The 17,971-nt window shown below is 44.8% G+C and overlaps 1 protein-coding gene across 1 annotated transcript in view; it reads left to right on the top strand.

Annotated features, from left to right (window-relative positions):
• Positions 1–820: 820 nt before the first annotated feature.
• The window catches only part of Mcu (mitochondrial calcium uniporter), a 174,978-nt gene continuing 157,827 nt past the window's right edge, over positions 821–17,971 (top strand). The window contains exon 1 of the mRNA XM_052163464.1: positions 821–1,006. Coding sequence (XP_052019424.1) covers positions 860–1,006 — 147 coding nt within the window. The 5' untranslated portion in view covers positions 821–859. The remainder of the gene's footprint in view (positions 1,007–17,971) is intronic.

Genomic DNA, 17,971 nt, shown 5'->3' on the forward strand with positions numbered 1-17,971 from the left:
GCCAGCCTGGGCAACATAATGACATTTCCCCGTTTCCCCCCCCCCCAACCCCGCCCCAGACATGAAAAGTTTTTCTCAACTGTGTTCTACTTGCTATTTTAGCAATATTATGAAACTTGGTTCATCTTTACATGGTTTTATTATATTGCTGGTTTCTTCTGTTTTTGTAGTTTATTTTTAAAAGGAGACCAAGGTCATAAATAGTAATGAACAGTGTTGCTTTTAGAGCGGAATGTCAATCTAAGGGTGTTGGGAAAAAGAATCAGGTGTTTCAGTTGTGGAGCGTTCTGTTCATTCAGCCCAATGGCAGGCAGGGACTCATCCTGGGAGTTTGAAACTACAACCACTCTAGACTACTTTATATCATGTTGCACAGCACTGTCAATTGGAATACTTTACAATTCAGGGTTAGTTTCGGCACATCCAAATGCTAACAGTTATGGATGCTAACTTTAGGCATGTGGTCGAAAGTAGTCGCCAGCCGACTTAAAATGGTGCTTATGCAGACAACTTAGAACACTCAGAACAAGCTCTGCACAGGTATCTATTTCCCTAGTTCTCTTATCAAGTCGCTTGGTAAAGATTAGCCAAATCGAACGCGCCATCCCTTACTGCTCCATTCCAAGAGGCTCAAGTGCCAGAGACCGGGTCCCCTAGAATTTGCCCGTAAGGTAACTCTGGAAGTGACAGACAGCCCGAAGCCGGGATTCTCCCGCCTTTTGATTGGGCTTCGCAGGAAGCCCCGCCTCAGAGGCCTGACTCAGGGCTGCAATTGGCCTGGTGCGGCTGAGTGGCGGGTCTTGGCCACGCCCCTGCCGTCCGCTGCGCTGCCTGGGCCAGCGCCGTTTCCAGTTGAGAGATGGCGGCCGCCGCAGGTAGATCGCTCCTGCTACTGCTCTGCTCCCGGGGCGGCGGTGGGGGCGCCGGCGGCTGCGGAGCGCTGACTGCCGGCTGCTTTCCCGGGCTGGGCGTCAGCCGTCACCGGCCGCACCAGCAGCACCGGACGGTGAGCGAGCGCGGCTCCGGGGAGGGCGGGGCGGCGTGGGGAGCCGCGGGCAGGCCAGGGCGCCCGGCGACTTCCCTCAACTCGCGGCCGCCCCGGGGTGGCCGGCCACCGAGCCGCCGTGTCCTTCAGCGCCTGCGGCGGCGGCTGAGAAGGCAGGGCGGGCGGGCGGGCGGGCGGGAGGCAGGAGAGGAGGAGGAGGAGGGGCGACAGCAGGGATGTTCCCGCAGGACTGGGGACGCCAGGGCGGGGAAGGCACGGGACTTGAACCTCTCCCTGACCCGCCTCCAGGCTCGGTCCCTCCTTCCGACGTTTCTGACAGCTTTGCTCCAATGCTCCCGAACTGAGCCCGGTGCAAGTTGTCGCCTTCTCTCCTCCTCTGGGCGGGTTGGGGCGTCCGGAGTTGCCGCGGTTGCCGGTGTGTCAGGAGAGTGGCAGTGCCATGCTGCTGGGAACTGTCCCCGGAGAGCACCCCGGGACCCCAGGAGGCTGCTGCCTCGCCCTCTCTCGGTCCCCTAGGAACAAGCAGGAAGGAAAATCAAACTTTATCCTTCTCTGATCAGGTCCCTGCATGTGCGTGTTCTGGGAACCAGTTTCCTCCAGGCGGATGCTGCATTGCTTCAGGAGGCAAACACCATCCCCTCGGGTCCTTAAAGGTCCCGGTGGTCCCTTCCGAGGGTTAGCTTTCAGGCTGCGCGCCAGCCCAAAGGAAGGGCAGCAGGCACTAGAGAGGTGGCATGGAGGCAGAGATTTGGTGATTCTATTAACCAGTTCTTGCCGGGTTTCATTGCCTGGCAAAGAAGGAATTCTGTCTCAACAGCCTAGGGGCGTGTGTATGTGTAGTGTTGGCGGTACAGTACCGGAGTCTGGCATGGAGTTCTTGACCTAACAGGTCAGCAGGTTCCCTTCCTTTGGAGTTTCGAGGCCCATGCGTATTGGTCTCTGGCCAACTCTTTGAGAGAACAAGTGGAGGTTTAATTTCATAAGGTGAACTTGTATAGTGTGAGGAGAAGCTCACTGCAGCCGGCCCAATAGAGAAGGTGCTGTCTTCGGCCCATGCATCATGACCTGTCTTGTTCTGATTCTCTGTCTCCTAAGCGGAAAGGACTGGAACTTTGCAGAGAGGATAGCCCTAGACCCGTGGTAGCATAAAATTGTGGGAAAGCGCTATGAAAAAAAACCGAGGCGCTGCGAATACAAGATAGTATTGCTATTATTAGCGATAGTTATGGACCCGAGCTTCCTTCTTGTGAGAAAATTGTACTTTTTCACATTTTGGCATACTGACATTGCTTTGCTAAAGCTTTTGGGTGAGAGCCGAGTTTTTTCTATAGTTCGATTCTGATTTGCATGTTTGATAGCCTCCAGTTATGTTCTCTGAAAGACACACAAGCCACCCCCAAAATGTGATGACAGTCTTTTCCCTCTGAACTATTGGAAGAATTCCCAAGCTATCTTTGTTTTCCAATGAGGCATCTTCGGATTTTGCAGTTTGTTCTTAATACTGTTTGGGTGTGGTATTCAAGTGGTGTTTAAAAATGTGTGCCTCAGATGCATGGGTCTGTGCGTGTCTTCCTTGTAAGAGATACTTCAGACAATATTCTTCTGTGCTATTCTGGGGTGGGTAAAAGTGTTGAACTGAATTTGTAACCGAAAGCACAATTAAAAATGAAGTGTTATTTTTGAAGGGCAGAAGTGTTGTCATGGGAATGGTGACTTGTAAATGAACTTCGGAATCCAAGGTTTGAAAAGAGGTGAACCTGATTATTTAAATTCATAGAAGCAGATTCTGAATATCTGCCCAGTTGCTCTAAAGCCATCATGTATGTATCCCCACGTGATTTTTCTGTGATTCCTCATGTGGCATTCTGTATGAAAGATGCCTCTTAGAGATTTAACTCGTGATATTTCAAGTCTGAAATTGAGGCCCAGAAAGGAGAAAGACTTGGCCAAGACTGCACAGCCGGTAAGACTCCTGCCCAGGTATAACGAGTCCCTTTTAGTCTTCTATTAATTGTATCATAAACTACAAGAGTTGCCTTTGCATCTCTCCCTTCTCTTATAAAATTAACTCTTTGTCTGCCAGGGAAGTCTTTGCTTTCCAAAGCCTCCAGGAGTAGGAATCTCTAAGCAGATGTGGTTTTGAGACACGTGTGGTGGGAGAGTATGGAATAAACCTCTTGACTGTACCTGGGGAGATGCATGGGAGATGCATGGGAGATGCATGGGAGATGCATGGGAGATGCATGGGAGATGCATCCCATGTGTGCAGCAGATGGCAGTCTGCATCAAACCCGATCACAAGCCCTGCTGGTGGCACTTCTATTCAGCCATAGTAGGTACAGCAAATTAGAGCCAAGGGTCCTACTAGTAATAACTGCTGCTTCTTCTTGGCTTTGGGTCACCTTTGTTTGTTTGTTTGTTTGTTTGTTTGTTTGAGACAGGGTCTCACTATGTAGCAGAGGCCAAATGGCCTCCTCTTCTTTTCCTGTTTCTCGTCTCCCTGGTGTTGGGATTATACGCACGTGCCACCATGCTCAGCCAGTCAAGAGTCGTCATTTTAGAAGGAGTGTAGACCAAATAGGACTTGAATAAAATGGCCAATGTGATTGCACGGTTATAACTCCCCCATTAAAATGTAGTCCAGCCTCCTCTCCAGCACAGGGTTTGAAATCAAGTCTTACTTTTCCCCCCTCGTGTTAGGAGCCTGCTATTATCCAACTCCAGAGCACCTACAGGGAATATAAACTGTTTGTCGCTCACCTTCCTGTGTGATTAGTAAAGGTGGCTGCTATTTCCAAAGATGCTCCGTGGAGGGGAGCTGCTTTTCACTGTGGACTGTGCGGTTCCTTTGCAAAATCAAACTGCTTCATCTCGGATTATGACAGCCTGAACGTTGGCAGTTCCTAGTGGTCAGCCTCTGGGCCCAGTTACAAAATCATAAGCTGGTGTTACACTGTTACAATTTGTAGCTCCTTTTCTCCACCCTTTTCAGTGTCCTGACAGGAATACTATTGCAACTTACCTGAGGCTACTTTGTTTAATACACAGATCCCCTCTGCCCTGCACCCCCTGCACCCTGCACCTGCCTGAGGGGAGAATATAGCCAAGGCTCCTTCCAGCTACCTATGCAGTCAGTCCAAGCTGGTCTAGAATTTGCAATGCTCCTTCTGCATGGGATCCTGAATGAACGTTCTAGTCTCAAACCTTAATTCTCTTGAGTTTCTCCTGGTCTGAATCTCTTTTCTGTATGCTGCATTCATGCACAAAAATTCTACTGAATTTAAGCTGGCTTCAGTGCTGGCCCTCAAATGTTCCATACACATGTACTGTTAAGCAAATGCTGTGTCTGGGTTTCAGCCCTAACAAGCCCCAGTCATTCCTCTTATGTCTAAGGTCCATCTCAGGCCAGAGAATGACGTAAATAAAACTCCTTGCAAGCCTAACTCCCTCACTTCATAAATCTAATGAAACAGAGGAGTGACATATGAGGTTATGTTTGTGGCAAATAAGAAATCAGGGATTGAGATTCCTTTCAATGGAAGGCTTGGTTTATATCTTAACTTTGGTGATTCCTGCCTCTTAAATTTTTTTGTTTTTCCGTTCTCCAATTTAAATCGTAATAGAATTTATTGCATTCAGGATGCAGATTGACAGTGTACTCGATCTGTGAATGACAGTGAAGGGTTGATTGTTGGACTCCCTATCTTACTGGGGAGATATAGCCAAGGTGTGTATCTTACTAGTCTTCTCCTCTTAACACTTTTTAGCCTGTTGTCCAGGAAGCTCAATCTGAAAATTTTCTCTTTTTTTTTTCTAAAGATTTATTTATTATTATATGTAAGTACACTGTTGCTGTCTTCAGACACACCAGAAGAGGGCGTCAGATCTCATTACAAATGGTTGTGAGCCACCATGTGGTTGCTGGGATTTGAACTCAGGACCTTCAGAAGAGCAGTCGGTGCTCTTAACCTCTGAGCCATTTCCCCAGCCCCTGAAATTTTTCTTTAAGTTTGGCGATTGGATGTCACATTTCTTTATGATGGATAGGTGGGGGAAGTTGGGACCACCAAGTTAGCTCTGTGGTGACCAGTAGCTTTCTGTTCATAATCAGTTAAAGTAATGATAATTACCCAATAATTAGGAATATATGCTTCCATTATATTCCAAATGTGTTGTTTTCAGTCTACTAGAAGTATTGGACTATTGAGGGTCCTGGATGAACCAGTTTAGAACACACTTGTTTTATTTTCAAGGAGGTAGATATCTTTTTATTCATCTCGAAAATTTTACTTATTTTGAATCCCATAAAATATTTTAGTGAGTGAACTTGGATTTATTCATCAAATTCTGATTATTCAATCTTTTTAAGTCTCCAAGGACTTTCTTTATCTTATGCTCTGTGAAAAAAAAATCTAAATAGAAAATTCACCATTAAGAATGATGTAGTCGGGCTGGAGAGATGTCTCAGTGGTTAAGAGCACCAACTGCTGTTCTGAAGGTCCTGAGTTCAAATCCCAGCAACCACATGGTGGCTCACAGCCATCTGTAATGAGATCTGATGCCCTCTTCTGGTGTGTCTGAAGACAGCTACAGTGTACTCACATATAATAAATAAATAAATCTTAAAAAAAAAAAAAGAATGATGTAGTCAAAGACAATAAATTGACAGCCAACCTTTTTATTTTATTTTGGGCCTGTTTATACCTCCTGTTAGGTCTTTTACAATATGATATAATTATGTGAATATCCACTGGGATTAAGGTGAAGATTATATTTTAATATTTTAAAATATCTGCTCAGCTTTGGAACCTTTTTTCTTGATTGGACCGATTAATGCGGGCTCATCGACACATTAAAACTACTAGAATATGTTATTAGGAAAATTAACTATTGTGTACAGGTAATTCTAGAACAAACCTCAGATGTCCTAAGAACAGTCATTCTCAACCTGTGGGTCATGACCCCTGGGTGGGGTGTTGAGCAACCTTTTCACAAGGTCACCCGAGGCCATCGGAAAACACAAATGTTTACATTACAATTCATAACAGTAGCAAAACTACAGTCAGAAAGTAGCAATGAAAGTAATGTTATGGTTGGGGGTCAGCACACCATGAGGAACTGTATTAAGGGGTCACAGCCTTAGGAAGGTGGAGAGCCCCTGCCTTAGAGGATGCAGGCGTCTGAGAGTGATGGAATGGATTTTCATGGTATCCGTGAATGTCAAGCCGAGAAGGCCTGTTATTTTCTCCATTCCCCCATCCAGTTCTTTTCCTTCTAAATTACATGGTTGTATATTTTGCTCTAAAGTGTTAACACTGGTCTTAAAAGGTGAATTGGAAAAAAACCAGTTAACTGGGGTGGAATTCTTAGAGAAGGTGCAGAGCGCGTGAGTCAGTCTTGAACAAGTGTGCTCTGATACACATCAGGCTGGACAACAGATGCTTAAGAGACACCTGCCAGGCCTGGCGAGATGCTCGGTGACTGAAAGCACTTACTGTCCTGGCAAAGGACCAGAATTCAGCTCTCAACACCCATGTCAGGCAGCTCACAACCTCCCGGAACTCCAGCTCCAGGGCAGTCTGGCCCCTCTGGCCTTCCCCGTGGGCATCTGCACTCACACGCGCGTACCCATACGTACACGTTCATAGTTAAAAACCAAAAAAGTAAATCTTTGAAAAAAGCTGTCTCCTTTTGAGCAGGTTGAAAACAAATTTTCATTGTATCAGTTTTGAAGATGACCTTATACGTTACTCCTTTTCTGAGATGAATGCTTTTCAAAATCATCACAGCCAATGAACCAGAATCTTACCCTCACCTAATGTCTGTGCCACTCTCCAAGCAGAACCATTGTTCTTTGAAACAACTGATGAATGACTTCATGGATAGACCATCCTAATAAACACACCATTTCTTAAATGAATGTAACCTGTTCCCTGTGGGCTGAGAATGATGACAATCACTCAAGTCAAATAGTTTTGACCATAGCAGGAACTCTGTATCCAAATAATTGTGCCTACAATTCATTCCTTGGTGCAGCAGAACTGTCAACTCTTAGCTTAGCTACTATGGAGGTAAAACCTTTGGTGATGTGAGGGACATTGAAGTACAGCCTTATTACAATGAATTCCAATGTCTAAAAATTGTTCTTGTTTTGGGTTTGTACCACAGTAAGAGCCAAGATTTTAAGCTCTACTAAAAACAAAAGAAAACAAACAATCAAAAAGACTTTATCTTTTTATGTTCCAAAAAAAAAAAAAAAAAGTCTCCTGCATGTTGAAAACAAAGGGGAGAAACAACCCATTTATTTCTGTGCACGTCGTAAAATGTTTGCAGTAAAGACAGCTGGGTAAAAATGAAGGTTGACATCAAACAAATTAATTTTAATAAGCTTAGTGAGCTATTGGTCCATAAACTGTATACAGGCTTGAATTTTTTATAGTCATAAAAATATAACTTGGTGAATTATATCACCAACTGGATGTAACAGGATGCTAAAGGGAACCTTTGTCAGATGCAGTTCTGAGGCAGCTGGATAATAGGACATCATATCTTGACATCTCTTCAAGGCAATGATTTTTTCAAATGGTTGTTTTGGGTGATATTAAGTTTATTAGTCTGTAAGAAAGTGGTGTTTGCCTTGCTCGCGTCATTATTAAAGTTTTTCATTTATGCATGTTTTCTGCTGTTTATTGTCCAACTGATCATTTGCGGAACCCTCGTAACAATCTCTGGGAAGTTGCAGAGGCGGACAGCCGGCAGCTCACAGTCCTGACTGTCTTAATAGGTCCTGAAATCCTTAAGTTCTCTTGCCTCCCAAGACAGGTCTGTGTCATGCTTCTTGTCTATTCTGAGTGATGTTACAGGGCGTTTCAAGATATTAATGTCTGCTTTAAACTTTGATGCGGAGAAAATTAAAGTGACTGATAAATTGTCAAATAACAATAGAGCCAATGAGATAGCTTGCACAACCCGACCTCTGCAGTGTAGAAGGATCTGAGGGCATTGGCAGAGTCCTTTAATCCTTACCATTACCCCAGTTTTGTGGGTGTGGACACTGGGGATGGGTTTACTTGTCTTTGAGTACCGTGAACTGTTTCAGTGCTAGTGATGGATGGGGGAAACACTGGCTTTTGAGCTGAAGCTGATTCTGCCTTCCTCTTTGTCTCCTGCTCTTCCTGCATCTGCTGTAGTTTTCCAAGAGACCTCAAGGTCCTTCCTACTGTCTCCAGTCCTTAAATCTTTCCCCATGTTCCCTTCAGGCACTAGCTGGCTGACTGCCGTCTGAATCAGGGTTGTTTCCCAGGGATCTTGGTAACTTAATCTGGAATGCTAAACAGTCCTACTAAACGAGGTAATTGTTTGGTATTGCTTCTATACTGGATAGTTCTGCAGTATTTTCTAGTGGACTCTGTGACAAAATGTTCCACCTACAAAGGTTAAATTACCCAGAATCACTTGGAAGGGATGTGTAGACTTTCCGTGCAAATCACTGTGCTAGGAAAGACGGTGCGTTTGGTGGGTCCGACAAGAGTGCACAGTGTGGCCAGGGGACGTGGTGCAAGCGCTGTGATGGATTGTGCTGCTGCTTTTTAGATGTAGTTTTTCTTTCTCTTCTTTTGAGCCAGGGTCTCTCTATGTAGGCTGTTCTAGAACTCACCATGTAGAACAGGCTGGCCTTATACCCACAGAGATCCACCTGCCTCTGTCCTCTAGGTGGGTGCTGGGATTAAAGGCATGGGAGACAAGGCTAGGTCGTTTGTGCTCGTGCAGGTTGGGTGGGAGCAGTGGCTACTACCTGTTGGAAGCAGGAAGGCTTCCCTGCGGTGGCCTCACAGTGCTAAAGCAGGAAGCAGTGCATGTGTGTAGGACTAGAAAAGCGTGGTCAGTGTTTCAGGTCACGGAGATGTGATACGACCGTGCCTAAGGGACAAGGTCAGGTAAGGCGAGCGATGGTGGTGATCCCAATAATAATATTTCTCAGCGTCACCATGCACTTTATATTTAATCTCCTTCAGTTTTTGAGTTACCTCAAGATGTGCGTACTCACTTTATAGATAGTAAGGCTGAGTTAAGTCTGATTGGTGAAGTGATTTGTCCAGGATCGTAGTTGAGAACACTACACTAGCAAAAGCACACTTGGTATGTCATCCCGAGAGAGCCTGGCTCCAGCCTCTGTGACAGTCAAGTGTATCGTGTGAGCATGAAGTGCCTTGCAAAAAGGAACTGAAGTTTATTCTGTACAGCAGCGGCCGTTTGTGGACCAACACCATCGTGGAACGTGTTAGAGACACTCCATTGTGTGTATATGAGTCTGCCTGTGTACAGGTTAAACGGAAGAAATTGCACGGTTTTCCTTTCTGCTTGAGAGGTGCTACTAAGGACTCTTCCAAGTTGACTTTGCAACTGAAGAAGCCATAGTTTGAAAAACACACAAACCAAACTGTTGCTTGTGGATAGGGTTGCTGAGGATATAAAGCAGGACGGTCCCTTGATCAAGTGTACGCTTTCACACAGGTCATGCTGGTTTTGCTGTAAAGGTAGGGAGAGGGAGTGGGACCGGAGAGGTAGAGATCAATAAAGGGCCAGCCAGGTCAGTGGCTCAGGAAGAGATGGCTGAACTAGGACATTAGCTAGAGATAGGAGAGACAGGATGGAGGGTAGGGACCAGCCAGCTTCCATAGTAGAAGTGATGGGCTACGTCTGTGTGCCAAGCTCTTAGCCAGCACCAGGTTGAGGATAGTTTACTTCAAGGTCTGACTTTATTCCTCAGGCACAGAGATTATTTCTTGATGCTTGAAAGTTCCCCTTTTATATTCTTACTAAATATGTTCCTTTGCGTTCTTTTCTGGGCTTCTATTTTTGTATTAAAATGTGTCGTTGTGCTTTTATTAAGTCACTTTTACATTTCTATATCAAATCAGATGCCTGCCTTCTCATGTACCTGCCTTCCCCCTCTTCCCTGTAGACTTTAGATTCTCTCCGCGGTCTGAGAAGGTTCACACAGCACGGAGAGCACACAGCAAGCACGTCTCTGGACAAAGGCTGCTCTGCAGGCTTCACTTCCCCATAGCCTTGCGCAGTGGTCCTTCGTACTGTGCTCATCAGAGGAGGACTTCAGAGAAATTTTCCTGGACTTAGTTCTTCTTAGCTTTCTGTTTTGTCTTGCATGTGTTGATAAAGAACTCTTTAATGGCCATAGTTTTTGATTCCCTTAAGAGACTATTGAATATGATAAGGTAGTGGTCTTTTTTTCCCTTTTCCTTTATTTTTTTTGAATTGGCAAATAAAAATTATACCTATATCTGTTTATGAGATGTTTTGGTTTGTGTGCACACTGCTGTAATGTTCAAATAAATAAACGTACCTATCCATCTCCTTAAACATTTATTTTCACATTGGGAGAGCTTACAAATTCAGCACATGGTTGTCTAACGTCTCTGCAGTAGAGTGCTATTTCTCCTTGAGCAGGCATTCTAATCTTGAGGGTTTTTTTCCTTATTAAAAATTTACCTATCTTCCTTTCTACACTAGAAACATAAATACGGGCGATTCCTGCTTCTTCTACTCCTCTCATTGCTTAAGAGGTAAAAGAGTAAAATGGAAAACAATATCTGGAGTTGTTCACTTAAAAAGCACAGCTTTCTGATCTTCCAGGGATTGTAATACAAATGTGGGCATCTGTTCCTTTGGTAACTGTGACAGTCTTTCATAGGCATTGGGACATCTCTATAGAAGAGGAGGTGTTTGTGATGCTGTCTGTGAAATCTCCAGAGAAAAGAGAGCTATATCGTCAGGCTGTTGGTAGTTTTCTGAGATACTTAAATGAAGAGGGGATAAATGTGTATATATTTGTGTGTAATGGAAGTTTCCATGTGGTATAATAGTCAGTAGCTAGAGCCATGGATCCCTCAATGTGTACTCTTTGGTTAGTGGTTAAGTCCCTGGGAGCTCTGGGAGGGGGTGGTTTGGTTTGTTGATATTGTACTTCCTATGGGGTTGCAATTACCTTCAACTCCTTCAGTCCTTCCCCTAGCTCTTCCATTGGGGAAGGGGGATGGGACAGGGCGGCGGGGGGGTCTACAGAGGGGAAACCGGGAAGGGGGATATCATTTGAAGTCAGTAGTGTGAGTTCTCTTCTTTTTTCCATGAACTTGAGCAAAACATTTAACCTCTTTGGTCTTAACATTTTGACAGGTTTTGTTGTTGTTTTTGTTTGTTTGTTTGTTTTGTTTTTTGGTCATTTAACTAAGTATGCTCAATCTAGTGAGCCTTAAGAGCGTCTTTTGCTTATTATTTGTCTATGCTTGTCTGTGCATGCATGTATGTTTGAGATGGGTATGCACGCTAGGATTAAGGTGCCATGGTATCTGGCTGTAAAAGATTTCTGTCTGTCTGTCTATCTATGGAAATGTATGCCACATGTGTATGGGTGTCCATGGAGACCAAAAGAGGAGTCAGGCCCTCGAGAGCTGGAGTTACAGGTGGTTGTGAGCCTTCTGATGTGGGCACCGGTAACCGAGCTCTGGTCCTGTGCAAGATCAGTATGACCTAACGGCTGAGCCGGCTTCCTTGCTCTGTATTTTTTATAACACTTCCAAGTAACTTTTGTTTCATTGTGTGGCTTCACTGCAGTTGAACGTCCAGGTTCTGTTTTCACGATGAGGTCAGGAGCTTGGGGTAAGGTGAGCGGCCCTCTAGTTCCTCATCAGGACAGTTTCCATAGTTTCATCTGACATCGTGGTCAACGATTCGCCTTGTATTTATTTCCCTTAGGGAGTCATTTATGGCTATAGTTTCATCTTTCTCTTTTGTGGTTGCCATGGACTTCCACCTCCTCCTCCTCCTCTTCCTCTTCCTCCTCCTACCCCCTCTTCTTCCTCCTTCTCCTCTTCTTCTTCTTCTTCTTCTTCTTCTTCTTCTTCTTCTTCTTCTTCTTCTTCTTCTTCTTCTTCTTCTTCTTCTTCTTCTTCTTTTTTTTTTTTTGGTTTTTTCAAGACAGGGTTTCTCTGTGTAGCCCTGGCTGTCCTGGAACTCACTCTGTAGACCAGGCTGGCCTCGAACTCAGAAATCCGCCTGCCTCTGCCTCCCAGAGTGCTGGGATTACAGGCGTGCGCCACCACCGCCCGGTTCCTCCTCTTCTTTTTAATCCACACTGTTGAGAGAATGGCAGAGGAGGGAATGATGTACTGGGGAGCCATGGGTTGGAGAGTTGGAAGAAGGTAGAAGCAACAAAGTTGGTCTGAGGTGATAGGATTGTCCTAGTGAATGGATTCTCAATAGCATCCAGGCAGGCTAGCCTGAACACAATGTTTCTCTTTTCCTTGGTAGTCACATTAGCTGAAACTGTAGTAGGTAGACCTTAGTAAGTGGTTAGCTGTTCATGATATTCATGTATTAGTAGCAGGAATGGCATTGGTGGGCAACCCGAAGCCCATAAAGTCTGCTAGGTCCACGCACAGAGCCAGTGCGGTGTCAAGAGCTCAGATAGTCGCTCACTTTTGGATGGATGAGAGTCAGTGAGTTAATCAATCCCAGAGACCATTGTCTAAATCTTTTAGCTCCGGGGAAGATATAGCTGTAGATCATCTCGTTCTCTGCCAGGACATTACAGGGATGAAATGGCTTCGATTCGTGCAGCAGCGAATAATCTTGAAAGAGTTTGCATGGTGCTGAAACAGTCAGGGCGGGGCCAAGGCGATGGAGCAGTCCTAGCCTCCTGGAAGGGGCTCCGCCACTGCTAGGGGGAGAGCAAGCAGGGCTGAATGGTAGGGTGTGTGCCTAGCCCATGTGAGACCTAAAGTTCTATCCCCGCACCACACAGAAAAGAAACTGCTGCCCGGCCTGTGGTGGTGGGAGCTGGGCTGCGCCGGGTTTTGCAGAAGACAGGAGGGAACGCATTGAAGAGGTTCTTTCAGCCCCACGTTCCTTCCAGACATGCATTCCGAAGGTGGCAGATGTTCTGCAGATATTTGTTTGGGAGTTAACCTTTGGAATCTCCCATCTGACCCCGCCATAGCTTCATCTTTGCACCGCCAGGACCCTCCTGGCTGCCATGAATCAGGCTGTGGCAGGTGGCCAAGTGTGGTAAAGACCCATCTTTCATTTTAAGACAGAATTCAGATATTAGGTTACTTTAAAGAAGTATATTTAAAGATAGCTTGAATATAGTGGAACAGAAGAAACCTTATGAGGTTATTAAACTTATGGAAGAATTCTGTTGTTGTTGTTGTTGTTGTCGTTGTTGTTGTTGTTGTTGTTCTTCTTCTTCTTCTTCTTCTTCTTCTTCTTCTTCTTCTTCTTCTTCTTCTTCTTCCTCCTCCTCCTCCTCCTCCTCCTCCTCTTCCTGCTCCTCTTCTTCCTCCTGTTCCTCCTCCTTCAGCTCCTCCTCCTCCTCCTCCTCCTCTCTCACTGATCTGTAAGGGCTGGTGACCGAAGCTTCTATATAAAAAGGAATTTTCTGGTCAGAAGATAATGAATTTTTTTTTTAAAAAAATCCGAGTGTATATGTTCACCTCCCTGATGTTTTTATTTTATCTTTAAATCCCCAAGAAAGTAACACTTTAAATAATTTTTCAGATCTGAAACTCTGTCCTACGTCTTAAAACAAAATGGTTTCCAAGTTCGGTTGGGGTGCTAAGGCAGAATGTTAGCGTAACACATTACAGGATTTTGGAATATTGATTTATTTAATGGGGAGCTGAACTCTAGTCAGTGCTTTCTTTAATTTTAATAGCTCATTCCGCCTTGGTCTGTGATTCAGAATGAATTATAATTCTTAGCATGGCCAAATACCACAAAGTTGGGTGAGTTTGAAATATGTAATGGCTTTCTTTTTAATGATTGCTAGAGCTGTAGCAGCTGAGAAGGAGAATGGAAAGGAGCTATAATAGTCTTTTAGGCTTTATTTCTTGCTGCAGTGAGTATTCTGGTAAGATGAACAGCAGCCATGGGCTTGGCCCTGAGCTATGTATGGGCAAAGGTCACGTCACGGCCAGCACCAGAAAGATCATAGGAGAAAGAAAGCAGGAAGTACTGGCCTGCTAGGTCACCAAGGAACTAGGAAAGACCTTCTGTCATGGGAGGGAGTTTCCTAGAGGGGCGGGTCGTAAGGTTACATCATGCTCAGTGGGTTCCCCTAGGAACTCCTCCATTCTGTGTCCTATCCTCTTTCCCAGAGTAACCCTCTCTAGAATTTGGTGTTTCCCACACAGTGCATGGTTAGCCTGTGCCCTGCATGTGTGCATCTTCAAACCCTCTGTAACTTACAAACATGCATTAAAACTATTTAGAAATAGTTAAATAAAACCATGTTTTAAAAAGGAGGGTTTATGCTCTGTGTCTTTCTCTAGTTTATTCTCTTTGCATAACACATGAAAACTCTTTATTGGGGGTCAGGGGGATGACTCAGAGGGTAAGGGTGCTTGCTAACAAATCCTGATCACCCGACTTCAATCCACAGAACCCTCTTGGAGGAAGGAGAGAACCAATTCCTGTAGGCTGCCCTCTGTACCCCACTCCCCCAAATAAAAGTAATACAAAATAAAATTATGTTTAGTTGATACATTATGTAGTTCATTTTTTTATTATATTACTTATTTAATGCATATGAGTATTTTGTCTGCATGTATGTCTATGTACGTGTATGCCTGGTACTTGTGGACCCCCAGAGGAAAGCATCAGGTTTCCTGGAACAGATGGTTTTGAGCGACCATGCGGTGCTGGGAATCAAATCCAGGTCCTCTGGTAGATTAGCCAGCGCCACCAATCCCGCCCCCACTCTGTTCATTTGTAAGTGCTCTGTGGTATTTCTGTGTCTGATCCGTATAAACAGTCATTTCCCAGCTGAGTATTTCCCCCCCCCCCCCCGCTGGTGGTTGTGAGGGGCAGGAATCTATTATGCCATTTTTCGAGTTAGACTCGGAATTCTCTTTTGCCTTTCAGAAGAGCTAATCTCCTTTTTCGGTGTGCAATGTCCTCATTTGTCTTCTTCCTGGGAAAGCCCTTTGTACTTCCCCCAGAGAAGGCGGAGAGAAGTAACGTCTCAGCACACAGATGAACATGGCTCGTGCAAGGTGCAGAATAGCATCTCCTCTAACGGCGAGCTCACGGGGGAGTGGGGGGGGGGACCGGGCTGTGTCAGGAGAGCTTGCTTTACTCCACTGAAATATGAGGATTTTCCCAGGACAGACAAGCTGTGGCATGAAACCTGTTGGCATCAACTTGTTTCTCCATGTTTGGGATGCTCTGCCATGCTTAGATGCTGCTTTATTTTGTAAAAGATTATGATGCCTTTTATGGTTAAAAGAAAGAAAGAAAAGAAAGAAAGAAAGAAAGAAAAAAAGAAAGAAAAAAAGAAAGAAAGTTGTTACATTGTGGCATAGCTTTCCAGAGCAAGCCGAGGAAACTCCAGTTCTAAAAAGGTCAAGAAGGACTTCTTTTTGAGATAGTTGATATGAAGACTCAGTGCAGCAGTATAGGGGAATACCAGAACAGGGAAGTGGGAAGGGGTGGATAGGGGAATAGGGGAGAGAAGAGGGCTTATGGGACTTTCCGGGAGCGGAGGGCCAGAAAAGGGGAAATCATTTGAAATATAAATTAAAAATATATCGAATAAAAAAAAAGAGATAGTTGATGTGAAATAAATCTTTGTTTTAATACTCAGTCTTAGGTATTAGTCCAGGTGGATTCTTACGTTATGGTCCTTGTTTACTTAAAGTGTATTTATATTTGATTTTCTGGGTACTGTCTGTATGTGCACCGCACGTGTGCCCAATGCCCACAGAGGTCCAGTTCCAGATGGTTGTGCATTACCATATGGGAACTGGGATCTGAATCTGGGTTATAGTCCTTGTTTTAAGGAGCAGTCTTGGGTACATTTTTATCTTTTCAGTCTCATGCTTCTGTCTTACATTTTCAAAATCCAGGCTAACGATTTGAGCATTTCTTTTACAGAAGCCACAGTGCAGAGCTTCACTCCGGGTTGTCCCTCCAAATGATTTGCTGTGCAGTGTGTTAACCAGAAATGCTGAGGCAGCAGGGGGAATTCGAGCAAGCAGGATGCTTTCCAGAGGTGGTCTTAAGGCCAGGGGAGCACAGCCAAAATCAAGGAGAAATTGCTACTTAGGCATTCAAGCTGTAGTCTGGCCAGAAATGCTATTAACAATGAGTAGCCCATTGTAATTAAGCTGATTGGGACCTGGGCAGTTTGAGCCACCAGACTGTCCGTTAAAAAGCGTGAACAATTTTAATGCATCTTAGACTTAAGGGTTGGGTGGGTGGAAATGATATAAATTCAGTACTCATGTGAACTGCTCACTAAATAAATACATTGAAAAACAAAGAGGGACCACGCAAGAACATCTGTTTGACAAATACTAATTTGGAATGAAAAAAATTATATTTGCCTTTTGAGAAACCTGCCCGTTGTAGAGGCTCAGGGATGACTGGGCTCAGTTGCCTGTGTGCTTCTGACATGGTCTGAGAATGAGTTCTGAATGGATTGCTGGTAAAGGAAGATGTCTGTCTGTCTGTCTGTCTGCCCATCTACCTGTCTTTTTTTTTCAGGGATGGTTAGTTGGAAGGAGGAGAATGATGGGACAGATGAGAGTTTTGTTTTTCATTGTTGCTGCTTTTCAGAAAATCACACATTTTAAAGAAGCTGGGTCTATGTGGGGGGGGATGAGGGGGGGTGATATGTACAGACTCCTTTTATTACTGTTCTTGGGTTTTAGTCATCCCCAATCAGAGTCAAGGACAACCCCTGTTCCAGGGAGTTTCCTTGTTAGCCCAATGAACTGCATCTGCTTTGAAAAACTTTTTTATTTGGTGTATACAGGTCTTTTGTCCCTGTATCTGTATCTGTCTCTGTATCATATGCGTGCCTGGTGTCCTGTAGAGACCAGAGTAGAGTTTTGGATCCCAGGGGACTGGAGTTACAGATGGCTTTAAGCCTCTGTGTGAACACTGAGAATTGAACCCAGGTCTTCTGAAAGAGCAACCTGGCTTGCTGTTAACTGCCAAGCCCTCACTCCTGTTGTGTTTTTAAGTGTACCAAGATTTCGGAGTGCTGAGTGATTCTAACCCCACTGCTCTGTTGTTAGAATCCACTTTCATTAGAAACAGTTGTGTCTTCATTATTTATTAGAGCTCTCTGTTTTATCTTTATATTCTGAAGCAGGGAGATAAAGTGAAAAAAAAATTGCCGGTCTTTGCAAGTGTTTTCGGGTTGTTGCTTCAGATCCACGGTTCTTCCATCTTCTGTGAGTTTTCCGGGTGGCAATTGATGAATGAATACTTTATTTCTCTGAAAGATTTCTCCCAGTCCGTCTGGAGCTCTTCCAAGAGTGCTCTCAGGAGGTCTTTGGAGGCTCCCAGCCTTGCAGGCTGAAGCAGCAGTGCTGGCAGGCTCGGGGCTTCACCTTTGGCGTGACCTTTGGCGTGACCTTACTCTTGTCTGTTCCTTAGGTCTTTCATGACCATTCCTCAGTGGCTGCCAGGAGCCCCACCTCACTCTCCACCTTCCATGCCAGTGACATCTTAGCTGCTAGAGAGTGGAGTTGGCCTGTGGGAGTCAAGTAAGTGCCGTTTCTACTATTTGATGTGGTCTTTGCCTACTTGGCAAAGCCATGTAGAACAACAACTTAAGATCAGTTTTTTAAAAAGGCACTTGCTTGATCTCGGCGGGTCAGCTCCACTCCAGCCTGCTACTGAACACCTGCTAGCTACCATGGAGGTGACAATAAGGTGACTCTTACAGGGTGGGGCATTTTTGCTAGGGTAGACCCAAAGGAAGGTGGAATGAAGTTGACTCACTCATTCCCTCTGGTGAATAACTCTTGTGGCAGCCCCAAATACATCAGAACCGTCAGGTCAAAGAGTCATTGCTCTGGCTACTGCAGATTTGGCAGTTTATGGGTGACCAAGAGCCGGCAGGTTTAAAGCAACTAGATTGAATAAAAACACAAT

Source organism: Apodemus sylvaticus, chromosome 19 (genome assembly GCF_947179515.1).
Source record: "Apodemus sylvaticus chromosome 19, mApoSyl1.1, whole genome shotgun sequence".
Taxonomy (NCBI): Eukaryota; Metazoa; Chordata; class Mammalia; order Rodentia; family Muridae; genus Apodemus; species Apodemus sylvaticus.